The 26131-nt window shown below is 46.9% G+C and overlaps 1 protein-coding gene across 2 annotated transcripts in view; it reads left to right on the top strand.

Annotated features, from left to right (window-relative positions):
• LOC117736308 (dynamin-1-like) overlaps nt 1-25134 on the top strand; it is a 31879-nt gene extending 6745 nt beyond the window's left edge. Inside the window, exons 6-24 of one of the 2 annotated variants that reach the window (XM_034541546.1) lie at nt 544-704; nt 1767-1909; nt 2192-2327; nt 2432-2499; nt 2607-2745; nt 2892-2978; nt 3063-3133; nt 3227-3278; nt 4423-4434; nt 5078-5191; nt 7702-7811; nt 9578-9689; nt 9862-9873; nt 10391-10558; nt 10662-10748; nt 14446-14600; nt 14691-14849; nt 16973-17008; nt 23785-25134. In XM_034541546.1, the coding sequence (XP_034397437.1) occupies nt 544-704; nt 1767-1909; nt 2192-2327; nt 2432-2499; nt 2607-2745; nt 2892-2978; nt 3063-3133; nt 3227-3278; nt 4423-4434; nt 5078-5191; nt 7702-7811; nt 9578-9689; nt 9862-9873; nt 10391-10558; nt 10662-10748; nt 14446-14600; nt 14691-14849; nt 16973-16994 (1808 nt within the window). In that variant the 3' untranslated portion in view covers nt 16995-17008; nt 23785-25134. Of the gene's footprint in view, nt 1-543; nt 705-1766; nt 1910-2191; nt 2328-2431; nt 2500-2606; nt 2746-2891; nt 2979-3062; nt 3134-3226; nt 3279-4422; nt 4435-5077; nt 5192-7701; nt 7812-9577; nt 9690-9861; nt 9874-10390; nt 10559-10661; nt 10749-14445; nt 14601-14690; nt 14979-16972; nt 17009-23784 lie in introns of those variants that run through there. The other variant, XM_034541545.1, reaches the window with a different exon arrangement.
• The last annotated feature ends 997 nt before the right edge of the window (nt 25135-26131 follow it).

Here is a 26131-nt window from a genome sequence, read left to right as displayed (position 1 = left end):
GTTTAACTTTATTGAAGAAATTTGTACTTGCTTGATTCTTGTTGTTCTGAGTTTGGACTCATGGTTTAATGCACTTATTGTAAGTCGCTTTGGATAAAAGCGTCAGCTAAGACAATGTCAGAGACAATGATAAGCTCAGGTACTGGACTCCCAGGTGTCCTCCCAGAGACAATGATAAGCTCAGGTAACGGACTCAGGTGTTCTCCCAGAGACAATGATAAGCTCAGGTAACGGACTCCCTGGTGTCCTCCCAGAGACAATGATAAGCTCAGGTAACGGACTCAGGTGTTCTCCCAGAGACAATGATAAGCTCAGGTAACGGACTCCCAGGTGTCCTCCCAGAGACAATGATAAGCTCAGGTACTGGACTCCCAGGTGTCCTCCCAGAGACAATGATAAGCTCAGGTAACGGACTCAGGTGTTCTCCCAGAGACAATGATAAGCTCAGGTAACGGACTCAGGTGTTCTCCCAGAGACAATGATAAGCTCAGGTAACGGACTCCCAGGTGTCCTCCCAGAGACAATGATAAGCTCTGAACTCAGGTTACATCGGGGTGGTGAACCGCAGTCAGAAGGACATCGATGGCCGGAAAGACATCACAGCAGCTCTGCAGGCTGAGAGGAAGTTCTTCCTGTCGCACCCATCATACCGACACCTGGCAGACCGCATGGGCACTGGCTACCTGCAGAAGATCCTCAACCAGGTTCGCACTCAAACTCACACAGGTCTTCATTTAAGTTTTCTGGTAAATCCTCTTGGACACATGTGGGACACATGCAAGACACATCCTGGACACATGTGGGACACATGCAAGACACATCCTGGACACATGTGAGACACATGCTGGACACACGTGAGACACATGCTGGACACACGTGAGACACATGCAAGACACATGTGAGACACTTGTAAGACACTTGCAAGACACATCCTGGACACATGTGGGACACATGCAAGACACATCCTGGACACATGTGAGACACATGCAAGACACATCCTGGACACATGCAAGACACATCCTGGACACATGTGAGACACATACAAGACACATCCTGGACACATGTGAGACACATCCTGGACACATGTGAGACACATACAAGACACATCCTGGACACATGTGAGACACATGCAAGACACATCCTGGACACATGTGAGACACATCCTGGACACATGTGAGACACATACAAGACACATCCTGGACACATGTGAGACACATGCAAGACACATCCTGGACACATGTGAGACACATGCAAGACACATCCTGGACACATGTGAGACACATGCAAGACACATCCTGGACACATGTAAGACACATGCAAGACACATCCTGGACACATGTGAGACACATGCAAGACACATCCTGGACACATGTAAGACACATGCAAGACACATCCTGGACACATGTGAGACACATGCAAGACACATCCTGGACACATGCAAGACACATCCTGGACACATGTGAGACACATGCAAGACACATCCTGGACACATGCAAGACACATCCTGGACACATGTAAGACACATGCAAGACACATCCTGGACACATGTGAGACACATGCAAGACACATCTTGGACACATGTGAGACACATGCATGCACTTGCATGTGTGCAATATGTCTCCAGGATGTGTCTTGCATGTGTCTACCTGGTTCAGAACTATGTCACACTTGGGCAGAGATGACATGGTTTCAGGTTAGCGTTAGCATTAGCGATCATCCTCCTCTGTAACCTAGTCTAGTAACAAAGTGTGCCTCTGTTACCTTAGCAACTGACCAACCACATCCGGGACACGTTGCCGGCGTTACGCAGCAAACTGCAGAGCCAGCTGCTGTCCATCGAGAAGGAAGTGGAAGAGTACAAGAGCTTCAGGCCAGACGACCCGGGACGCAAGACCAAGGCCCTGCTGCAGTCAGTGCTACGTATAAATGCTAATGCTATATATAGATACTAATGCTACATATAGATGCTAATACTACAGATTAATACACATAGATGCTAATGCAACAAGTAAATGCTAATACTACACATAGATGCTAATTCTACATATAGATGCTAATACCTCAAAATAATATATATACTGTAGATGTTAATGCTTCACAGGAATACATATGGATGCTAATGCTACATAATGATACAAATGCTACATATATATGCTAATGCTACACAGTTGCTAATGTGTGTGTGTGTCAGGATGGTGCAGCAGTTCGCGGTGGACTTTGAGAAGCGAATTGAAGGATCTGGAGACCAGGTGGAAACATACGAGCTGTCAGGAGGAGCGAAGATCAACCGGATCTTCCACGAGCGCTTCCCCTTTGAGCTGGTCAAGGTAACACACACACACACACACCAGGACCAATAGACCTGTGATCTATTAGAGAACCCTTACTTCACCTGCTGCTTACCTGTGTGTGTGTGTGTGTGTATGCGTAGTTGGAGAGTGATGAGAAGACTCTTCGTAAAGAGATAAGCTATGCCATCAAGAACATCCACGGAATCAGGTGAGATATCCAGAGACCTTATTGATCAGTGTGATTGGGTATCAATGAGCTGTGTCCTCTGATGTTATTGATCAGTGTGATTGGGTGTGACTGCATCCTCTCCTCAGGACCGGTCTGTTTACTCCTGACATGGCGTTTGAGACCATCGTGAAGCGTCTCATCGCTCAGATCAAAGAGCCATGTCAGAAATGTGTCGACATGGTGATCAACGAGCTGGTGAACACCGTGAGGCAGTGTACCCAGAAGGTACTAGTACTACTACTGCTACTAATAGTACTATTCCTGCTACTACTGCTGCTACATAACACTGTGTGGCAGTGTACCCAGAAGGTACTACTACAGCGAGTTCTTTTTCATAACTCGTGACCTTTGACCCCGATCTCCCTGTGTAGCTGGCCCAGTTTCCGATGCTCAGAGAGGAGATGGAGAGAATCGTTACCCAGCACATCAGAGACCGAGAGAGTCGCACCAAAGGCCAGGTATGTCTGACCTACCTACCTGTCTGTCTGCCTTTCTGTCTGTCTGCCTGTCTGTCTAACCTACCTGTCTGTCTGCATCTTCAGGTGATGCTGCTGATTGACATTGAGTTGGCCTACATGAACACAAACCATGAAGACTTCATCGGCTTTGCAAAGTAAGACAGTCTTCACTTCATCCAGAAAAATAAGAAGGTCCGGTTTTACAACAAACATACTAATCTCTACCTGTTTGTCTGTCTGTCCGTCAGTGCTCAGCAGAAGAGCAGTCAGATGAGCAAGAAGAAAGCAGCAGGAAACCAGGTGAGTCCAAGTAGGTAACCTTTGACTCGTTGAACTTTTGACTCTTTGAACCGTTGACTCTTTGAACCGTTGACTCTTTGAACATTTTAACCGTTGACTCTTTTAGCCTTTGACTCTTCTTCCTTTGACTCTTTGAACCTTTGGCTCTTTAAACATTTGACTCTTTGACTCTTTTGACTTTTGACCTTTGACTCTTTGAACCTTTGACTAATTTAGCCTTTGACTCTTTCAGCCTTTGGACCGTTGACTTTTTTTGCCTTTGACTCTTTCAACCGTTGACTCTTTGACCCTTTGACATTTTGACTCTTTTACCTTTTGACTCTGATCTTTCGACGCTTTGACCGTTTGACTCTTTGACGCTTTTACTATTTTAACGTTTGACCCTTTGACACATTTACTCTTTGACTCTTTAAACCGTTGACTCTTTAAACCGTTGACTCTTTGAACGTTCAACTCTTTGACTCTTTGGTGCTTTGACCATTTGTCTCTTTGAATCTTTAAACATTTGACTCGTTGACTCTTTGTCCCTTTCACCTTTTGAACCTTTGACCTTTTGAACCTTTGACGGGTTGACGCTTTGACCCTTTAGCTCGTTGACTCTTTAAACCTTTGACCCTTTGACCATTCAACTATTTTGTGCTTTGAATCTTTAAATATTTGACTCTTTGACCCTTCAACTCTTTGACCCTTTGACTCTTTTACCCTTCGACTGACCTTTCGACTCTTTGATGCTTTGACTATTTTAACGTTTGACTCTTTGACCCTTTGGACCTTTGACTGCACGATGCAACACATCCAGAACCTTTTGATTGACATGTTAAAGGTCTGTCCTGATCTGGACTAGTGAAATGATCACATGACTGTTTCCATTGATCAAAGAGGAACAGACCAGATGTGTTTTATATCTTAAATCCTGAATAATGTTTCTATCCATTTAATAAACAAGGCTCAACACGCTGTTCTTCTTGTTAACCGTACTTTCTGCGCTCACCCGCAGTTGAAGACCTCAAAGCTATGAATTTTGGGTAATTCCATGAGTCAAAGTCTGCAGGATGTGTCAGAGAATCATAGAAGGACCATTAACCCTGAACGTCTTTATTCATATGTTCCTCTTGTCCCACTTCCTCTCTTACCACGCATCTAGGATGAGATCATGGTGAGTGGATCACAGTGTGTGTGTGAGAGTGTGTTTGTCTGTGTGTGTGAGAGAGCGAGAGAGTGTGTGTGGAGTTAGTGATGTCACTGAGTGTCCAATAGATAAATACTGATTATTGAGAATGATAGTGTGTACAAGTATGTCACGAACCGGGCCGCACGGCCATGACAACAAAGTGGGATACACACAAGTCGTAGTTAACATAAAGGGTTTTATTTAACTTAGGTAGCATAATATAACTTAAGTAGCATGAACATAACTTAGGTAGAATAAACAGTGGCGTGTGGAGTCAGTAGTTTCAGTGGTGGAGGTGAGAGCATGCGTGGGAAGTGTGTGTGAGATAGTGTCGGGTCAAACCATACTCTCCTACAGACAGCCAAACGGGGTCTCAGGGTGGAGAGAGAGAGCTCCTGAGACCAGTGGGCCTTTTAAATGCAGCACTGGTACACAAGGCCCATGTGTTACCAGAGCTGCTGATTACCTCAGGTGTTTCCATCCTTCTGATGACACTTGGCCACGCCCACCTGCAGGGACACGAGTCAGTGGCCGAGAGGGTCGTCACATGTACATGTGTGTGTGAGAGTGTGTGATGTGTGTTTAAGTGTGTGTCTGTGTGTTTACATGTGTGTGTGTGTGTGTGCAGGTGATCCGTAAAGGTTGGCTGACCATCAACAACATCAGCATTATGAAGGGAGGAGCTAAGGAGTACTGGTTCGTTCTGACAGCTGAGACGCTGTCCTGGTACAAAGATGATGAGGTAAAACTCTCTCACACATGTACATGCACGAAAGTGCACACACACACACACACAAGTAAACACACAGAGACACACACACCTGTGGAGTGGTCGACCGGAGTGGTGGTTCACATTTGTAAAAGGGGGACAAGAGAGTGTGCGCAAACCTCAGATTCAAGAGGAGCAATGTGGACTCTGTCCTGGTCCTGGACCAGTGGACCAGATCTGTACTCCTACAGTTGAGGGTTAGGGTTAGGGTCTTGGGAGTTTGCTCATCCAGTCTGTGGACTTGAAGAAGAACTATGACTGTGTCCCTCAGGGAGTCCTGTAGAGGTATTGTAAGAATACGGGGTACCGGGGTCGTTACTGCGAGCCTTCTGGTCCCCGTTGAACCAAAGTGAGTGTCTGGATACTCCAGTGGGTGATGGCCTCCACCAGGGACAAGGATCTCAAGGCCCAACCGGGAGAGGAGAGGGTCCGGTTTGAGGACCTCAGAATTGGGTCTCTGCTGTTTGCAGATTACATTACATAACATTACACATGTCATTTAGCTGACGCTACCAAAGCGACTTACACTAAGTGAATTCAACCATGAGTACAAACTCAGAACAACAAGAATCAAGAAAGTAACATTTCTTCAAGAAAGCCAAACTATAAAAGTACCATGAGTAATACCATGAGTAATACCATAAGTAAGTGCCATTCAAGTGCCAATCTGTTTTTATTCAAGTCACTAGTCGGAAAAGATATGTTTTTAGCTACCGACGGAAGATCTCAGTGAGGAGCTTGTTCCACCACTGGGGAGCTCGTTTCACCACCGGGGAGCTCGTTCCGCCAGTGATCCAGCATCGGCTGTCATTAGCAGGTCATTCGTCACCCTGAGAAAAGCTGTTTCAGTGCTGTGGGCCGAAGTCCTGAATGAAATTTTTGAAACAAGTTGTTTGAAAAATTGTGTTTGAGGGGTCCTGAAGTTGAGAAGCAACTACCTTATCTAACACCTTGGACAGGAAGGCAAGGTTGGAGATAGGCCTGTAATTGGCTAGAACCTCCGGGTCCAGCAACCGTGAGAGTAGGTGGGACATAGCCAAACTGAAGGGAAAGGTTAACAACCTTGGTGATGAAAGGACTGAGAGTGGGGCTATGCGACTTGAGCAGAGCAGTGGGAATGGGGTCCAGGGTCCAGGATTTCATTTTTCTGAGGATTTCTTCAACATGGCTGTTTAGAGCCAGGGTTTTTATTGATTAACCCAGAATAGAACTGTGAGCAAGTATCTTTAAGGGAGTTGGAGTAGGCCCTTTTGATGAGCCCAGAGTGTCTGCAGCATCGTTCCAGGACACGCCCAGCTGTGTTTATTTTATTATTTTATTTTATTGTATATTTGTAAAAAAATGTGCATCAAGAAATCTCTCCCTGGGGATGAATAAAGTCAAATCTAATCTAATTTCACTGATCAAGGAATAGTTGACTATCGAGTGTCACTCCGAGGTTCCTGGCAGTCGGAGTCGGAGCCAGCACTGAGTTGTTGAAGGTGATAGTCAGGTCGTGGGTGGGAGAGCCTTTTCCTGGAAAGAGGAGAAGTTCAGTCTTGTCCGGGTTAATTTTCAGGTGGTGTGCGGACATCCACTGAGAGATGTCAATCAGACATCCACTGAGAGATGTCAGTCAGACATCCACTGAGAGATGTCAGTCAGACATCCACTGAGAGATGTCAGTCAGACATCCACTGAGAGATGTCAGATAGACATCCACTGAGAGATGTCAGTCAGACAGGCAGAGATTCGTGCTGCTACCTGTGTTTCAGATTGGGGAAACGAGAGGATCAGTTGGGTGTCATCAGCATAGCGATGGTAGGAGAAGCCATGAGAGAGAATGACAGAACCGAGAGAGTTGGTGTACAGAGAGAAGAGAAGAGGACCAAGGACTGAACCCTGAGGGACCCCAGTAGTCAGAGGACAAGGCTCAGACACAGATCCTCTCCAGGTTACCCGGTAAGTGCGGTCGGTGAAGTAGGATGAGAAGAGTGAGAGCGCGGTGCCTGAGATACCAGGTCCTGGAGGGAGGACATGAGGATCTGGTGGTTCACTGTGTCAAAGGCAGCGGAAAGGTCTAGAAGGATAAGAACAGAGGAGAGAGAGGCTGCTCTAGCAGTGTGAAGCTGCTCAGAGACAGCAAGGAGGGCAGTCTCTGTTGAGTGGCCAGCATTGAATCCAGACTGGTGGGGGTCTAGAAGGTTGTTACTGTGGAGATTGATGATGTGAGTCTGTTGGCTCCTTTAGATTCAGGGTCTCGGTTCCAAGAGGGTTCAGGGATCTCAGTCTGGTTCACCAGTGAGGGTCAAATGGAGTATGAGATGGACAGAAGGTTTAGGATCAGCAGTGATTAAAACGTTCTACCGGACCGTTGTGGATCAGAGGAAGCTGAGCCAGAAGATAAAGCTCTGGATCTACCAGTCCATCTAGTTTCAGACGCTCAGCTCTGGATTTACCAGTCTATTTGATGTATGTTTGTTGTTGTTGTTGTCTCTCTGCAGGAGAAGGAGAAGAAGTACATGCTGCCTGTGGACAACCTGAAACTCAAAGACATCGAGAAGAGCTTCATGTCCAGCAAATGCGTCTTTGCCCTGTTCAACATTGAACACAGGTGTGTGTGTGTGTTTTTAATGGCTGAAGAATATATAATACTACTGCAGTTGTATTTTAATAGTTTCTGTACAAAAAAGCTGCCTTTGTTGTGGTCAGGTGACCCTAAACCAGTGTGAGTTCCTCGTGTGGTCAGGTAACCCTAACCCAGTATGAGGTCCTCGTGTGGTCAGGTGACCCTAACCCAGTGTGAGGTCCTTGTGTGGTCAGGTGACCCTAACCCTAACCCAGTGTGAGGTCCTCGTGTGGTCAGGTGACCCTAAACCAGTGTGAGCTCCTTGTGTGGTCAGGTGACCCTAACCCAGTGTGAGCTCCTTGTGTGGTCAGGTGACCCTAAACCAGTGTGAGTTCCTTGTGTGGTCAGGTGACCCTAACCCAGTGTGAGCTCCTTGTGTGGTCAGGTGACCCTAACCCAGTGTGAGCTCCTTGTGTGGTCAGGTGACCCTAAACCAGTGTGAGCTCCTTGTGTGGTCAGGTGACCCTAAACCAGTGTGAGCTCCTTGTGTGGTCAGGTGACCCTAAACCAGTGTGAGCTCCTTGAGTGGTCAGGTGACCCTAAACCAGTGTGAGTTCCTCGTGTGGTCAGGTGACCCTAAACCAGTGTGAGTTCCTCGTGTGGTCAGGTGACCCTAAACCAGTGTGAGCTCCTTGAGTGGTCAGGTGACCCTAAACCAGTGTGAGTTCCTCGTGTGGTCAGGTGACCCTAAACCAGTGTGAGTTCCTCGTGTGGTCAGGTGACCCTAACCCAGTGTGAGTTCCTCGTGTGGTCAGGTGACCCTAACCCAGTGTGAGGTCCTCGTGTGGTCAGGTGACCCTAAACCAGTGTAAGTTCCTCGTGTGGTCAGGTGACCCTAACCCAGTGTGAGTTCCTCGTGTGGTCAGGTGACCCTAACCCTAAACCAGTATGAGCTCCTCGTGTGGTCAGGTGACCCTAAACCAGTGTGAGTTCCTCGTGTGGTCAGGTGACCCTAACCCAGTGTGAGGTCTTCGTGTGGTCAGGTGACCCTAAACCAGTGTAAGTTCCTTGTGTGCTCAGGTGACCCTAACCCAGTGTGAGGTCCTCGTGTGCTCAGGTGACCCTAACCCAGTGTAAGTTCCTCGTGTGGTCAGGTGACCCTAACCCAGTGTGAGGTCCTCGTGTGGTCAGGTGACCCTAAACCAGTGTGAGTTCCTCGTGTGGTCAGGTGACCCTAACCCAGTGTGAGGTCCTCGTGTGGTCAGGTGACCCTAACCCAGTGTGAGGTCCTCGTGTGGTCAGGTGACCCTAAACCAGTGTGAGTTCCTCGTGTGGTCAGGTGACCCTAAACCAGTGTGAGTTCCTCGTGTGGTCAGGTGACCCTAACCCAGTGTGAGGTCCTCGTGTGGTCAGGTGACTCTAAACCAGTGTGAGTTCCTCGTGTGGTCAGGTGACCCTAAACCAGTGTGAGTTCCTCGTGTGGTCAGGTGACCCTAACCCAGTGTGAGGTCCTCGTGTGGTCAGGTGACCCTAAACCAGTGTGAGTTCCTCGTGTGGTCAGGTGACCCTAACCCAGTGTGAGTTCCTCGTGTGGTCAGGTGACCCTAACCCAGTGTGAGGTCCTCGTGTGCTCAGGTGACCCTAACCCAGTGTAAGTTCCTCGTGTGCTCAGGTGACCCTAACCCAGTGTAAGTTCCTCGTGTGCTCAGGTGACCCTAACCCAGTGTAAGTTCCTCGTGTGCTCAGGTGACCCTAACCCAGTGTAAGTTCCTCGTGTGCTCAGGTGACCCTAACCCTCGTCCATTTTCCAGGAACGTGTACAAAGACTCTCGTCAGCTGGAGCTGGCAAGCGAGTCTCAGGAGGAGGTGGACAGCTGGAAGGCTTCTTTCCTAAGAGCTGGAGTGTACCCTGAACGCAGCGTGGTGAGACTCATTACTATATTACTGCATTATTACTGTAGTAGTACTACATCATTATTGTAGTATTACTACATTACAATATTGTGTTACTTCATACTTACTGTAGTATATTACTGCAGTATTACTACAGCATTATTATAATATTGAACCATAACTCTTCGTCCCCCTCCTGCAGGATAAAGACAAGGTGAGTTATGTTATTTAGTCCACTGTGAAGCAGGTGTGTGTGTGTGTGTGTGTGTGTGTGTGTGTGTGTGTAGTAACCTCCATGTGTGTGCAGGTGTGTGTGTGTGTGTGTGTGTAGTAACCCCCATGTGTGTGCAGGTGTGTGTGTGTAGTAACCTCCATGTGTGTGCAAGTGTGTGTGTGTGTGTGTAGTAACCTCCGTGTGTGTGCAGGTGTGTGTGTGTGTGTGTGTGTGTGTGTGTGTGTGTGTGTGTGTGTGTGTGTGCGTGTGTGTGTGTGTATAGTAAGCTCCATGTGTTTGCAGGTGTGTGTGTGTGTGTGTGTGTGTGTGTGTGTGCGTGTAGTAACCTCCATGTGTGTGCAGGTGTGTGTGTGTGTGTATTAACCTCCATGTGTGTGTTTGTGTAGTAACCTCCATGTGTGTGCAGGTGTGTGTGTGTGTGCGTGTGTGTGTGTGTGTATAGTAACCTCCATGTGTGTGTGTGTGTGTGTGTATAGTAACCTCCATGTGTGTGCAGGTTGAGGTGGAGGAGTTGAGGGGGGACGGGCAGATCCACAGTCTGGACCCTCAGCTGGAGCGACAGGTGGAGATCGTGAGGAACCTGGTGGACTCGTACCTGTCCATCATCCAGCGCACAGTCAGGGACCTCATCCCCAAGACCATCATGCACCTGATGGTTAACAACGTATGACACACACACACACACACACACACACACACACACACACACACACACACACACACAGGAAGTGATGTCACCAGTCACCTGATCTCTTCTTGGTCCTCAGACGAAGGAATTCATCCACTCTGACCTGCTGGCACAGCTCTACTCCTGTGGAGACCAGAACACCCTGATGGAGGAGTCCCAGGAACAGGTGTGCAGACAGACTGGTGTACTAAGAGAGAGAGAGACAGGTGGACTGAGAGAGGGGGACTGAGAGAGAGAGAGAGAGACAGGTGGACTGAGAGAGAGAGCAAGTGATTTAACATGAATAATTTGCTTAAAGAAACAATACAGAGAATCTATGAGCCTGTCTGTCTGTCTCTCCCTCTCCCTCCCTCACTCCCTCACTCCCTCCTTCCCTCACTCCCTCCCTCCCTCACTCCCTCACTCCCTCCTTCCCTCACTCCCTCCCTCCCTCACTCCCTCACTCCCTCACTCCCTCACTCCCTCCTTCCCTCACTCCCTCCTTCCCTCACTCCCTGCTTCCGTCTCCTTCCGTCTCCTTCCCTCTCTCCCATCTTCCCTCTCGCCCTCCCTCACTCCCTCCCTCTTCTTCCCTCACTCCCTCTCCTTCCCTCACTCCCTCCTTCCCTCTCTCCCTCCCTCACTCCCTCCCTCACTCCTTCTCCTTCCCTCACTCCCTCTCCTTCCCTCACTCCCTCCTTCCCTCACTCCCTCTCCTTCCCTCACTCCCTCCTTCCCTCACTCTCTCTCCTTCCCTCACTCCCTCTCCCTCCCTCCTTCCCTCACTCCCTCTCCTTCCCTCACTCCCTCCTTCCCTCTCCTTCCCTCACTCCCTCTCCTTCCCTCACTCCCTCTCCTTCCCTCACTCCCTCTCCTTCCCTCACTCCCTCCTTCCCTCTCTCCCTCTCTCCTTCCCTCACTCCCTCTCCTTTCCTCTCACTCCCTCCTTCCCTCCCTCCCTCACTCCCTCCTTCCCTCTCTTCCACCTTCCCTCTCTTCCACCTTCCCTCTCCTTCCCTCTCCTTCCCTCACTCCCTCTCCTCCCCTCACTCCCTCCTTCCCTCACTCCCTCTCCTTCCCTCACTCCCTCCTTCCCTCACTCCCTCTCCTTCCCTCACTCCCTCCTTCACTCCCTCCTTCACTCCCTCCTTCCCTCTCCTTCCCTCACTCCCTCTCCTTCCCTCACTCCCTCTCCTTCCCTCACTCCCTCCTTCCCTCACTCCCTCCTTCCCTCTCCTTCCCTCACTCCCTCTCCTTCCCTCACTCCCTCTCCCTCCCTCACTCCCTCCTTCCCTCACTCCCTCTCCTTCCCTCACTCCCTCCTTCCCTCTCTCCCTCTCTCCTTCCCTCACTCCCTCTCCTTCCCTCTCACTCCCTCACTCCCTCTCCTTCCCTCTCACTCCCTCTCTCCCTCCTTCCCTCTCTTCCACCTTCCCTCTCCTTCCCTCTCCTTCCCTCACTCCCTCTCCTTCCCTCTCTCCCTCCTTCCCTCTCTCTCCCTCCTTCCCTCTCTCCCTCTCTCCTTCCCTCCATCCCTCTCCTTCCCTCTCACTCCCTCCTTCCCTCTCCTTCCCTCACTCCCTCCTTCCCTCTCTCCCTCTCTCCTTCCCTCACTCCCTCTCCTTCCCTCACTCCCTCTCCTTCCCTCTCTCCCTCCTTCCCTCTCCCTCTCCCACTCCCTCCTTCCCTCTCTCACTCCCTCTCTCCCTCACTCTCCCTCCCTCACTCCCTCCTTCCCTCTCTCCCTCCCTCACTCCCTCTCCTTCTCTCACTCCCTCTCCTTCCCTCTCTCCCTCCTTCTCTCTCTCCCTCACTCCCTCCTTCCCTCTCCTTCCCTCACTCCCTCTCCTTCCCTCACTCCCTCTCCTTCTCTCACTCCCTCTCCTTCCCTCTCTCCCTCCTTCCCTCTCTCCCTCTCTCCCTCCCTCTCTCCCTCCTTCCCTCTCCCTCTCCTTCCCTCTCTCCCTCCTTCTCTCTCTCCTTCCCTCACTCCCTCTCCTTCCCTCTCACTCCCTCCTTCCCTCTCCTTCCCTCACTCCCTCCTTCCCTCTCTCCCTCTCTCCTTCCCTCACTCCCTCTCCTTCCCTCTCTCCCTCCTTCCCTCTCTCCCTCACTCTCCCTCCCTCACTCCCTCCTTCCCTCTCCTTCCCTCACTCCCTCTCCTTCCCTCACTCCCTCTCCTTCTCTCACTCCCTCTCCTTCCCTCTCTCCCTCCTTCCCTCTCTCCCTCCTTCCCTCTCTCCCTCACTCCCTCCTTCCCTCTCCTTCCCTCACTCCCTCTCCTTCCCTCACTCCCTCTCCTTCTCTCACTCCCTCTCCTTCCCTCTCTCCCTCCTTCCCTCCTTCCCTCTCTCCCTCCTTCCCTCTCCCTCTCCTTCCCTCTCTCCCTCCTTCCCTCTCTCCTTCCCTCACTCCCTCTCCTTCCCTCTCCTTCCCTCACTCCCTCCTTCCCTCTCTCCCTCTCTCCTTCCCTCACTCCCTCTCCTTCCCTCTCACTCCCTCCTTCCCTCTCCTTCCCTCACTCCCTCTCCTTCCCTCTCTCCCTCCTTCCCTCTCCCTCTCCCACTCCCTCCTTCCCTCTCTCACTCCCTCTCTCCCTCACTCTCCCTCCCTCACTCCCTCCTTCCCTCTCTCCCTCCCTCACTCCCTCTCCTTCTCTCACTCCCTCTCCTTCCCTCTCTCCCTCCTTCTCTCTCTCCCTCACTCCCTCCTTCCCTCTCCTTCCCTCACTCCCTCTCCTTCCCTCACTCCCTCTCCTTCTCTCACTCCCTCTCCTTCCCTCTCTCCCTCCTTCCCTCTCTCCCTCTCTCCCTCCCTCTCTCCCTCCTTCCCTCTCCCTCTCCTTCCCTCTCTCCCTCCTTCTCTCTCTCCTTCCCTCACTCCCTCTCCTTCCCTCTCACTCCCTCCTTCCCTCTCCTTCCCTCACTCCCTCCTTCCCTCTCTCCCTCTCTCCTTCCCTCACTCCCTCTCCTTCCCTCTCTCCCTCCTTCCCTCTCTCCCTCACTCTCCCTCCCTCACTCCCTCCTTCCCTCTCCTTCCCTCACTCCCTCTCCTTCCCTCACTCCCTCTCCTTCTCTCACTCCCTCTCCTTCCCTCTCTCCCTCCTTCCCTCTCTCCCTCCTTCCCTCTCTCCCTCACTCCCTCCTTCCCTCTCCTTCCCTCACTCCCTCTCCTTCCCTCACTCCCTCTCCTTCTCTCACTCCCTCTCCTTCCCTCTCTCCCTCCTTCCCTCCTTCCCTCTCTCCCTCCCTCTCTCCCTCCTTCCCTCTCCCTCTCCTTCCCTCTCTCCCTCCTTCCCTCTCTCCTTCCCTCACTCCCTCTCCTTCCCTCTCACTCCCTCCTTCCCTCTCCTTCCCTCACTCCCTCCTTCCCTCTCTCCCTCTCTCCTTCCCTCACTCCCTCTCCTTCCCTCTCTCCCTCCTTCCCTCTCCCTCTCCCACTCCCTCCTTCCCTCTCTCACTCCCTCTCTCCCTCACTCTCCCTCCCTCACTCCCTTCTTCCCTCTCTCCCTCCCTCACTCCCTCTCCTTCTCTCACTCCCTCTCCTTCCCTCTCTCCCTCCTTCCCTCTCTCCCTCACTCTCCCTCCCTCACTCCCTCCTTCCCTCTCCTTCCCTCACTCCCTCTCCTTCCCTCACTCCCTCTCCTTCTCTCACTCCCTCTCCTTCCCTCTCTCCCTCCTTCCCTCTCTCCCTCCTTCCCTCCTTCCCTCTCTCCCTCTCTCCCTCCCTCTCTCCCTCCTTCCCTCTCCCTCTCCTTCCCTCTCTCCCTCCTTCCCTCTCTCCCTCCCTCACTCCCTCCTTCCCTCTCCTTCCCTCACTCCCTCTCCTTCTCTCACTCCCTCTCCCTCCCTCTCTCCCTCCTTCTTTCTCTCCCTCACTCACAGGCCCAGCACCGTGATGAGATGCTGAAGATGTACCACGCCCTGCGTGAAGGTCTCCAGATCATCGGTGACATCAGCACGTCCACCATCACCACGACGATGCCGCCGCCGGTGGACGATTCGTGGCTGCAGGTGACGGGGATGCTGTCAGGACGCAGGTAACCTAGCAACAAGTCACCTGGCCAGAGGTCAGCTGTTACGCGGTCGCTATGCATGAACCCTGTGCCGGTCTCTGCCGGTCTCTGCAGGTCTCCCATGTCCAGCCCGACCCCCCAGCGTCGGGCCCCTCCCGGCCCCCCTCGTCCGGGTGGTAGAGCGGCTCCCGGCCCTCCGTCTCGTCCCGGGGTTTCACCGGATCCTGGAGCCCCCTCCAGACCCAACAGAGCGCCCCCCCCTGGAGTCCCCAGGTACCAGCACACACACACAGTCTGAGTGGTGTGTTCAAAGACCAGTCAGCAAAAACGCCTTCTGTGTTTCAATTCAATTCAGTTTATTTTGTACAGCCCAAAATCACAAATCACAAACTCCCCTCAGAGGGCTTTACAATCTGTACACATACGACATCCCTGACCTTTGACCTCACATCGGGTCAGGAACAACTCCCAAATAAAAAAGGGAAGAACCCTTCAGGAAAAACTTCCCCTGGTTCTAATGTATAATATAAAAAATCTTATTATTATTATTATTAATGTAATAATCTTATTATTATTCTCATGTGTATTGTTTATATTATTATTAGTAGTAGTATAACAATAATACTAAATACCGATACACAAAGAAAAGAATAAATAATCCTAAGTACTAGAAAAGTAAAATTTTAACCTTTAACCTATAAACTTTACCCTTTAACCTATAAACTTTAACCTTTAAACTTTACCCTTTAAACTTTACCCTTTAAGATATAAACTTTAAACTTTAACCTTCAAACTGGACACAGAATAACTGAGTTTTATGAGAACCAGTTTCTTTATTGGTGCTGAAGAACAAAAGCAGCGATCCACAAACCCCCTCCATCTCTCCTCCATCTCTCCTCCATCACTCCTTCTCTCCTCCGTCACTCCTCCATCTCTCCTCCATCACTCCTTCTCTCCTCCGTCACTTCTCCATCTCTCCGCCATCTTTTCTCTATCTCTGTTCCGTCACTCCTCCTTCTCTCCTCCGTCACTCCTCCATCTCTCCTCCATCACTCCTTCTCTCCTCCGTCACTTCTTCACTCCTCCATCTCTCCTCCGTCACTCCTCCGTCTCTCCTCCGTCACTTCTCCATCTCTCCGCCATCTTTTCTCTATCTCTCTTCCGTCACTCCTCCATCTCTCCTCCATCACTTCTCCATCTCTCCTTTTCTCCTCCGTCACTCCTCCATCTCTCCTTCATCACTCCTTCTCTCCTCCGTCACTTCTTCACTCCTCCATCTCTCCTCCGTCTCTCCTCCGTCACTTCTCCGTCTCTCCTCCATCTCTCCTTCATCACTCCATCTCTCCTCCGTCTCTCCTCCGTCACTTCTCCGTCTCTCCTCCATCTCTCCTTCATCACTCCTTCTCTCCTCCGTCACTCCTCCATCTCTCCTCCATCACTCCTTCTCTCCTCCGTCACTTCTTCACTCCTCCATGTCTCCTCCGTCACTCCTCCGTCTCTCCTCCGTCCCTTCTCCATCTCTCCTTTTCTCCTCCGTCACTCCTCCATCTCTCCTTCATCACTCCTCCGTCACTTCTTCACTCCTCCATCTCTCCTCCGTCTCTCCTCCGTCACTTCTCCGTCTCTCCTCCATCTCTCCTTCATCACTCCTTCTCTCCTCCGTCACTCCTCCATCTCTCCTCCATCACTCCTTCTCTCCTCCGTCACTTCTTCACTCCTCCATGTCTCCTCCGTCACTCCTCCGTCTCTCCTCCGTCACTTCTCCATCTCTCCGCCATCTTTTCTCTATCTCTCTTCCGTCTCTCCTCCATCTCTCCTCCGTCACTCCTCCGTCACTCCTCTGTCTCTCCTCCGTCACTCCTCTGTCTCTCCTCCGTCACTCCTCCGTCTCTCCTCCGTCACTTCTCCATCTCTCCGCCATCTTTTCTCTATCTCTCTTCCGTCTCTCCTCCATCTCTCCTCCGTCACTCCTCCGTCACTCCTCTGTCTCTCCTCCGTCACTCCTCTGTCTCTCCTCCGTCACTCCTCCGTCACTCCTCTGTCTCTCCTCCGTCACTTCTCCGTCTCTCCTCCGTCAGTCCTCCGTCACTCCTCTAGCAGCTTAGCCTATCTTAGCACACAGACTAAAAGTGCGGGTCAACGGTTAACTTAGCTTAGCACAGAGACTGGAAACAGGGGGCAAGGGTAAAATATATATCTCCACCTAAACATCCACCTGGAGCCATGTCTGTCTACCTGTCCGTCTACCTGTCTGTCTGCGTGTCTGTCCCTCTCTGTTTGTGTGATCCTGTTCTAACAGTACCTTATAAGGCTAAACAGGCAGCTATCATGTGTGTTAGTGTCAGAGCAGGTAGCCCCGCCCCCCTCATATTTACCATATATGGTTATTTTTTCAGAATCTCTATCAGTGACCAGTGAGGAGTTCACCAATGGTACGTCAGCTGTCTCTCACCAGCTCTGTGTTTCTCATCGTCCAATCAGATCGCTGTCCTCGCCATGTGACCACCCAGCATCATCACGAATCATCACTAATGATGAAGAAATAACATAAGCTGCCTGATTGACAACTCATCAACCCGTCTGCCTGTCTGTGTGTCTGTCTGTCTATTTACAATAATATACAGTCAGTATACACTCAGTATACACTCGGTATACAAACAGTATACACTCGGTATACAAACAGTATACACTCAGTATACAAACAGTATACACTCGGTATACACACAGTATACACTCGGTATACACACAGTATACACTCGGTATACAAACAGTATACGCACAGTTTACACTCGGTATACAAACAGTATACACACAGTATACACTCGGTATACAAACAGTATACACTCAGTATACAAACAGTATACACTCGGTATACAAACAGTATACGCACAGTTTACACTCGGTATACAAACAGTATACACACAGTATACACTCGGTATACAAACAGTATACACTCGGTATACAAACAGTATACACTCAGTATACAAACAGTATACACTCGGTATACACACAGTATACACTCGGTATACAAACAGTATACGCACAGTTTACACTCGGTATACAAACAGTATACACACAGTATACACTCGGTATACAAACAGTATACACTCAGTATACGCACAGTTTACACTCGGTATACAAACAGTATACACACAGTATACACTCGGTATACAAACAGTATACACTCAGTATACAAACAGTATACACTCAGTATACAAACAGTATACGCACAGTTTACACTCGGTATACAAACAGTATACACACAGTATACACTCGGTATACAATCAGTATACACACAGTATATGCACAGTATACGCACAGTATACACTCGGTATACAAACAGTATACACACAGTATATGCACAGTATACGTACAGTATACACTCAGTATACAAACAGTATACGCACAGTATACACTCGGTATACAAACAGTATACGCACAGTATACACTCGGTATACAAACAGTATACACTCGGTATACACACAGTATACACTCGGTATACAAACAGTATACGCACAGTATACACTCGGTAAACAAACAGTATACACACAGTTTACACTCGGTATACAAACAGTAAACAAACAGTATACACACAGTTTACACTCGGTATACAAACAGTATACACTCGGTATACAAACAGTATACACACAGTATATGCACAGTATACGCACAATATACACACAGTTTACACTCGGTATACAAACAGTATACACTCGGTATACAAACAGTATACACACAGTATATGCACAGTATACGCACAATATACACTCAGTATACAAACAGTATACGCACAGTATACACTCAGTATACAAACAGTATACGCACAGTATACACTCGGTATACAAACAGTATACACACAGTATACACTTGGTATACAAACAGTATACACTCGGTATACAAACAGTATAGATTCGGTATACAAACAGTATACACACAGTATATGCACAGTATACGCACAGTATACACTCAGTATACAAACAGTATACACACAGTATACACTCAGTATACGCACAGTATACACTCGGTATACAAACAGTATACACACAGTATACACTCGGTATACAAACAGTATACACTCAGTATACAAACAGTATACACTCGGTATACAAACAGTATACACACAGTATATGCACAGTATACGCACAGTATACACTCAGTATACAAACAGTATACACTCGGTATACACACAGTATACACTCGGTATACACACAGTATACACTCGGTATACAAACAGTATACGCACAGTTTACACTCGGTATACAAACAGTATACACACAGTATACACTCGGTATACAAACAGTATACACTCAGTATACAAACAGTATACACTCGGTATACAAACAGTATACGCACAGTTTACACTCGGTATACAAACAGTATACACACAGTATACACTCGGTATACAAACAGTATACACTCGGTATACAAACAGTATACACTCAGTATACAAACAGTATACACTCGGTATACACACAGTATACACTCGGTATACAAACAGTATACGCACAGTTTACACTCGGTATACAAACAGTATACACACAGTATACACTCGGTATACAAACAGTATACACTCAGTATACGCACAGTTTACACTCGGTATACAAACAGTATACACACAGTATACACTCGGTATACAAACAGTATACACTCAGTATACAAACAGTATACACTCAGTATACAAACAGTATACGCACAGTTTACACTCGGTATACAAACAGTATACACACAGTATACACTCGGTATACAATCAGTATACACACAGTATATGCACAGTATACGCACAGTATACACTCGGTATACAAACAGTATACACACAGTATATGCACAGTATACGTACAGTATACACTCAGTATACAAACAGTATACGCACAGTATACACTCGGTATACAAACAGTATACGCACAGTATACACTCGGTATACAAACAGTATACACTCGGTATACACACAGTATACACTCGGTATACAAACAGTATACGCACAGTATACACTCGGTAAACAAACAGTATACACACAGTTTACACTCGGTATACAAACAGTAAACAAACAGTATACACACAGTTTACACTCGGTATACAAACAGTATACACTCGGTATACAAACAGTATACACACAGTATATGCACAGTATACGCACAATATACACACAGTTTACACTCGGTATACAAACAGTATACACTCGGTATACAAACAGTATACACACAGTATATGCACAGTATACGCACAATATACACTCAGTATACAAACAGTATACGCACAGTATACACTCAGTATACAAACAGTATACGCACAGTATACACTCGGTATACAAACAGTATACACACAGTATACACTTGGTATACAAACAGTATACACTCGGTATACAAACAGTATAGATTCGGTATACAAACAGTATACACACAGTATATGCACAGTATACGCACAGTATACACTCAGTATACAAACAGTATACACACAGTATACACTCAGTATACGCACAGTATACACTCGGTATACAAACAGTATACACACAGTATACACTCGGTATACAAACAGTATACACTCAGTATACAAACAGTATACACTCGGTATACAAACAGTATACACACAGTATATGCACAGTATACGCACAGTATACACTCAGTATACAAACAGTATACACTCGGTATACAAACAGTATACACACAGTATATGCACAGTATACGCACAGTATACACTCAGTATACAAACAGTATACACACAGTATATGCACAGTATACGCACAGTATACACTCAGTATACAAACAGTATACACACAGTATATGCACAGTATACGCACAGTATACACTCAGTATACACACAGTATACACTCAGTATACACACAGTATACACTCGGTATACACACAGTATACACTCGGTATACAAACAGTATACACACAGTATATGCACAGTATACAAACAGTATACGCACAGTATACACTCAGTATACAAACAGTATACACACAGTATACACTCAGTATACACTCAGTATACACACGGTATACACTCAGTATACACACGGTATACACTCAGTATACACACAGTATACACACAGTATACACTCGGTATACAAACAGTATACACACAGTATACACACAGTATACACACAGTACACAAACAGTATACAAACAGTATACACTAAGTTTACAAACAGTATACAAACAGTATACACACAGTATACACACAGTATACACACAGTATACACACAGTATACACACAGTATACACTAAGTTTACAAACAGTATACAAACAGTATACACACGGTATACACTCGGTATACAAACAGTATACACACAGTATACACACAGTATACAAACAGTATACACTAAGTTTACAAACAGTATACACACAGTATACACACAGTATACACACAGTATACAAACAGTATACACTAAGTTTACAAACAGTATACAAACAGTACACACACGGTATACACACAGTTTGCACACAGTATACACTCAGTATACACACAGTTTACACTCAGTATACACTCAGTATACACTCAGTATACACTAAGTTTACAAACAGTATACACACAGTATACACACAGTATACACTCAGTTTACACTCAGTATACACACAGTTTACACTCAGTATACACACAGTCAATACAACAATATACACACAGTATACAAACAGTATACACTAAGGTTACAAACAGTATACAAACAGTATACAAACAGTATACACACGGTATACACTCGGTATACAAACAGTATACACACAGTATACACACAGTATACACTCAGTATACACACAGTTTACACACAGTATACACTCAGTATACACTAAGTTTACAAACAGTATACACACAGTATACACACAGTATACACTCAGTATACACACAGTATACACACAGTATACACTCAGTATACACACAGTATACACACAGTATACACACAGTATACACTCAGTATACACTAAGTTTACAAACAGTATACAAACAGTATACACACAGTATACACTCAGTATACACTCAGTATACACACAGTTTACACTCAGTATACACACAGTCAATACAACAATATACACACAGTATACACACAGTTCACACTGGTTCTCTCTGGTTCTGACTGGTTTTCACTTATTCTCTCTGGTTCTCACTTATTCTCTTGTTCTCTCTGGTTCTGACTGGTTCTCTTTGGTTCTCTCTGGTTCTCACTTATTCTTTTGTTCTCTCTGGTTCTTACTCGTTCTCTCTAGTTCCCACATATTCTCTGTGGTTGTGACTCGTTCTCTCTGGTTTTCACTCATTCTCTCTGGTTCTGGATGATTCTCTCTGGTTCTCTCTGGTTCTGACTGATTCTCTCTGGTTCTCTCTGGTTCTGACTGATTCTCTCTGGTTCTCTCTGGTTCTGGATGATTCTCTCTGGTTCTCTCTGGTTCTGACTCGTTCTCTCTAGTTCTCACATATTCTCTCTGGTTCTCACTGGTTCTGACTGATTCTCTCTGGTTCTCTCTGGTTCTGACTGATTCTCTCTTGTTCTCTCTTGTTCTGACTAATTCTCTCTGGTTCTCTCTGGTTCTGGATGATTCTCTCTGGTTCTCTCTGGTTCTGACTCGTTCTCTCTGGTTTTGACTGATTCTCTCTGGTTCTGGATGATTCTCTCTGGTTCTCTCTGGTTCTGACTCGTTCTCTCTAGTTCTCACATATTCTCTCTGGTTCTCACTGGTTCTGACTGATTCTCTCTGGTTCTCTCTGGTTCTGACTAATTCTCTCTGGTTCTCTCTGGTTCTGGATGATTCTCTCTGGTTCTCTCTGGTTCTGACTCGTTCTCTCTGGTTCTGACTAATTCTCTCTGGTTCTCTCTGGTTCTGGATGATTCTCTCTGGTTCTCTCTGGTTCTGACTCGTTCTCTCTGGTTCTGACTAATTCTCTCTGGTTCTCTCTGGTTCTGGATGATTCTCTCTGGTTCTCTCTGGTTCTGACTCGTTCTCTCTGGTTCTCTCTGGTTCTGACTGGTTCTGATCGATTCTCTCTGGTTCTTTCTGGTTCTGACTGATTCTCTCTGGTTCTGACTGATTCTCTCTGGTTCTGACCGGTTCTGACCGATTCTCTCTGGTTCTTTCTGGTTCTGACTGATTCTCTCTGGTTCTGACTCATTCTCTCTAGTTCTCACATATTGTCTGTGATTTTCACTGGTTCTGACTGATTCCCTCTGGTTCTGGATGATTCTCTCTGGTTCTCTCTGGTTCTGACTCGTTCACTCTGGTACTCTCTGGTTCTCTCTGGTTCTGACTGATTCTGACTGGTTCTGACCGATTCTCTCTGGTTCTGACTGGTTCTGACCGATTCTCTCTGGTTCTCTCTGGTTCTGACTGATTCTCTCTGGTTCTGACCGGTTCTGACCGATTCTCTCTGGTTCGTTCTGGTTCTAACTGATTATCTCTGGTTCTGACTCATTCTCTCTAGTTCTCACATATTCTCTGTGGTTGTGACTGATTCTCTCTGGTTCCCTCTTGTTCTGACTCGTTCTCTCTAGTTCTGACTTGTTCTCTCTAGTTCTGACTCGTTCTCTCTAGTTCTCACATATTCTCTGTGGTTCTGACTCGTTCTCTCTGGTTTTCACTCGTTCTGATTCGTTCTCTCTGGTACTCTCTGGTTCTGATTTGTTCTATCTGGTTCTCTCTGTTTCTCTTTGTTTCTCACTCATTCTCTTTGGTTCTCTCTTGTTCTGACTCATTATTTCTGGTTTTCTCTTGTTCTCTCTTGTTCTGACTCATTCTCACTTGTTCTCTCTGGTTCTGACTCATTATTTCTGGTTTCCACTGGTTTTCTCTTGTTCTCTCTAGTTCTGACTCGTTCTCTCTAGTTCTCACATATTCTCTGTGGTTCTGACTCGTTCTCTCTGGTTCTGACTCGTTGTCTCTGGTTCTGACTCGTTCTCTCTGGTTTTCACTCGTTCTGATTCGTTCTCTCTGGTACTCTCTGGTTCTGATTTGTTCTATCTGGTTCTCTCTGTTTCTCTTTGTTTCTCACTCGTTCTCTTTGGTTCTCTCTTGTTCTGACTCATTATTTCTGGTTTTCTCTTGTTCTCTCTTGTTCTGACTCATTCTCACTTGTTCTCTCTGGTTCTGACTCATTCTCTCTGGTTCTCTCTGCTTACCACTGGTTTTCTCTGGTTCTCACTGGTACCAACAGTATTATTTGATTGCCATTTGACCCTTTAACCCTAACCCTAATTATTGTTCTCTTTTCTCCTTCTGTTCCCAGTCGTCCCAGTAAAGGTAGCCCCGCCCACGGAGAGAGCCCCCAGTCTTCTGTTGAGGGTTAACTGGAACCCAGTGTGTTTGTGTCTCTACGGGACTGTTCTCCTGGTCTCTACTGACACTGTGTTACTGTGAACTTTACTAGTAATAATTATAAGGATATTGATTATTGGAACATCATGACTATATAGCAAATGATCAGCAATATTGAGTGTATTTATATGTGGTTCAGCTGTCTGTCTGCTGTTAGAAGAGTGAGAGAAAGGTCAGCTGCATGTCTGTCATCACATCAACACAATAGTGACAGAAACATGAGGTTTACCCAGTGGCGGCCGTGCATTTCAGACCCTTCTGTGCCGTCTCTACTAGAGCTGAACACCCTAATCACCTCATCATGACGCCACAGCTACAGGTTATTATTTATTATTATCCACAAAACGGGGGGAATAAAACACTGAACACTGAAAATAACGAGGCATTCAAATATTATTAACATCAGAAGTAACAATATTAATTAACTATATAATAAAAACAACACCATAGACACATTAACGCTACTGCAGATGTAAAAAAAAAGAAGAAAAAAAGCGATGCGTTTTAAGGCTGAGAATGTCCGCTCCACAGTGGCAGTAAACACCAAGACGCTGAGTCGCTAATAAAAGGCATTCCCAGCAATACAGTTTGCAACTCTTCTCCGATGCTCATTCAGGAATATCGTTCGTAGTTGGCAAACTGAAAGTGACGCATAAATGTTTTTTCTTGCTGGGTCAAGGCTGTAAGCTGTGGGGTCGGGCGGCCATGTGCCAAGATTTCGTGCTTTTCCTCAAACGTCCTCCTTGAGAATGGCGTTGGAAGTAAATCTGCCACCAAGTCCGGTTCTACTACTCCTCCTTCAGCCATAGATGAAAGAACTAAAATACTATAAATTCAATTACTTCTCGAAACAACAGTTTCAATAACATGAACCGTGCTATAGTTTCCTGTTAGACGGCGAGTCACGGTAGCCGATTGACCAATCACAGCTCATGTTAATGGTCACGCGGGCCGTGTGACCAATCACACGTTCAGGCATCTAGAAGACTCTCTCGACTATTTTAAACGGGCTTCTTCCATAGGGAAGACGAGCCCGTTTAAAATGCTTGGAAGACAAAGCCCGCAAAATAGTTGAGAGAGCCTTCTAGATGCCTGGACGTGTGATTGGTCACACGGCCCGCGTGAACATGTACATGCGATGTAATTGGATAACGATGCTGTTAAGCAGCTACCTGTGCATGAGGAATACCAGAGGCCTGAAGCAGAGGAACACATGAGACTGTCTGTGCAATGAGAAAATAAGCTAATAGGGAAAAATAATTAAAATACATGTAGTGTATTTGTGAAATACAATTACATTATAAAATAGATATAACTTTTAATTATAAAAAATTAAATACAAAATTAATAAAATAGCTATAACTTTGTGATTCTGTTTAGGCCTTCAGAAAGGCTTTGAAGGCCCTGACGGCCACTGGGTTTACCAGATGATCAGGTTCATGAAGTACTGATGAAGAGATGTTGGAGACTCCTCTCAGGATGTTCAGGCTGAACTGGGATCACATAAGCTGGTCGTTAGCTAGCCGTTAGCTGTTCGCTAGCTAACCGTTAGCTCTTATCAACTCCTGGAGTATTTGTAGTTCATCTTTTTGTTTCTCTTGTATGAAGCTGATTTTCTTATAGATGTTGAAGTGTTGCATTGTGGGGACTTTTCTTTACAGTGTAAAGTTTACATTTTATTTTAACTTGTCATTTACTTGTACTATTTGTGATGTTATTATGTAATATATATTAATCTATTTATAGAATCTTTTAACATGGCATTATTGATGTTAGCTGTCACATTTTATTCGTGCTGATAGTCCAGAAATAAATTCCCCATGCTGCTAATTGAGCCAGGAAGCTGCCGAGCTGTGCCGGCGGTGCCTACATGTACCAGGATGTATTGCACACCTTCTGAATTGATTATCTCTTGAATGAACCAAAACTTCTAACTGATCCCAACTGGTTCTAACTAGTCCTAACTTGTAATTGGCCCAAACTGGTCCTAATTGGTTCTAATTGGTCCAAGTGGATCCAGTTGTCTCTTACTTTCTCCAACTTGTTCGAACTGAATTTAACTTGTTATGACAAGTCCAAAGTGGTTTTACCTGATACCAGTTGGTTGATACTGGCTCTAACCTTTGGGAGTTTTTCCTGATCTGATGTGAGGTCAGAGGTCAGGGGATGTGGACAGATTGTAAAGCCTTCTGAGGAGATTTTATGATTTTGGGCTATACAAAATAAACTGAATTTAACTGGTTTTGAAACCAATTTAC

Source organism: Cyclopterus lumpus, chromosome 9 (assembly GCF_009769545.1).
Source record: "Cyclopterus lumpus isolate fCycLum1 chromosome 9, fCycLum1.pri, whole genome shotgun sequence".
NCBI lineage: Eukaryota > Metazoa > Chordata > Actinopteri > Perciformes > Cyclopteridae > Cyclopterus > Cyclopterus lumpus.
This window is presented reverse-complemented; position numbering and strand designations above follow the sequence as displayed.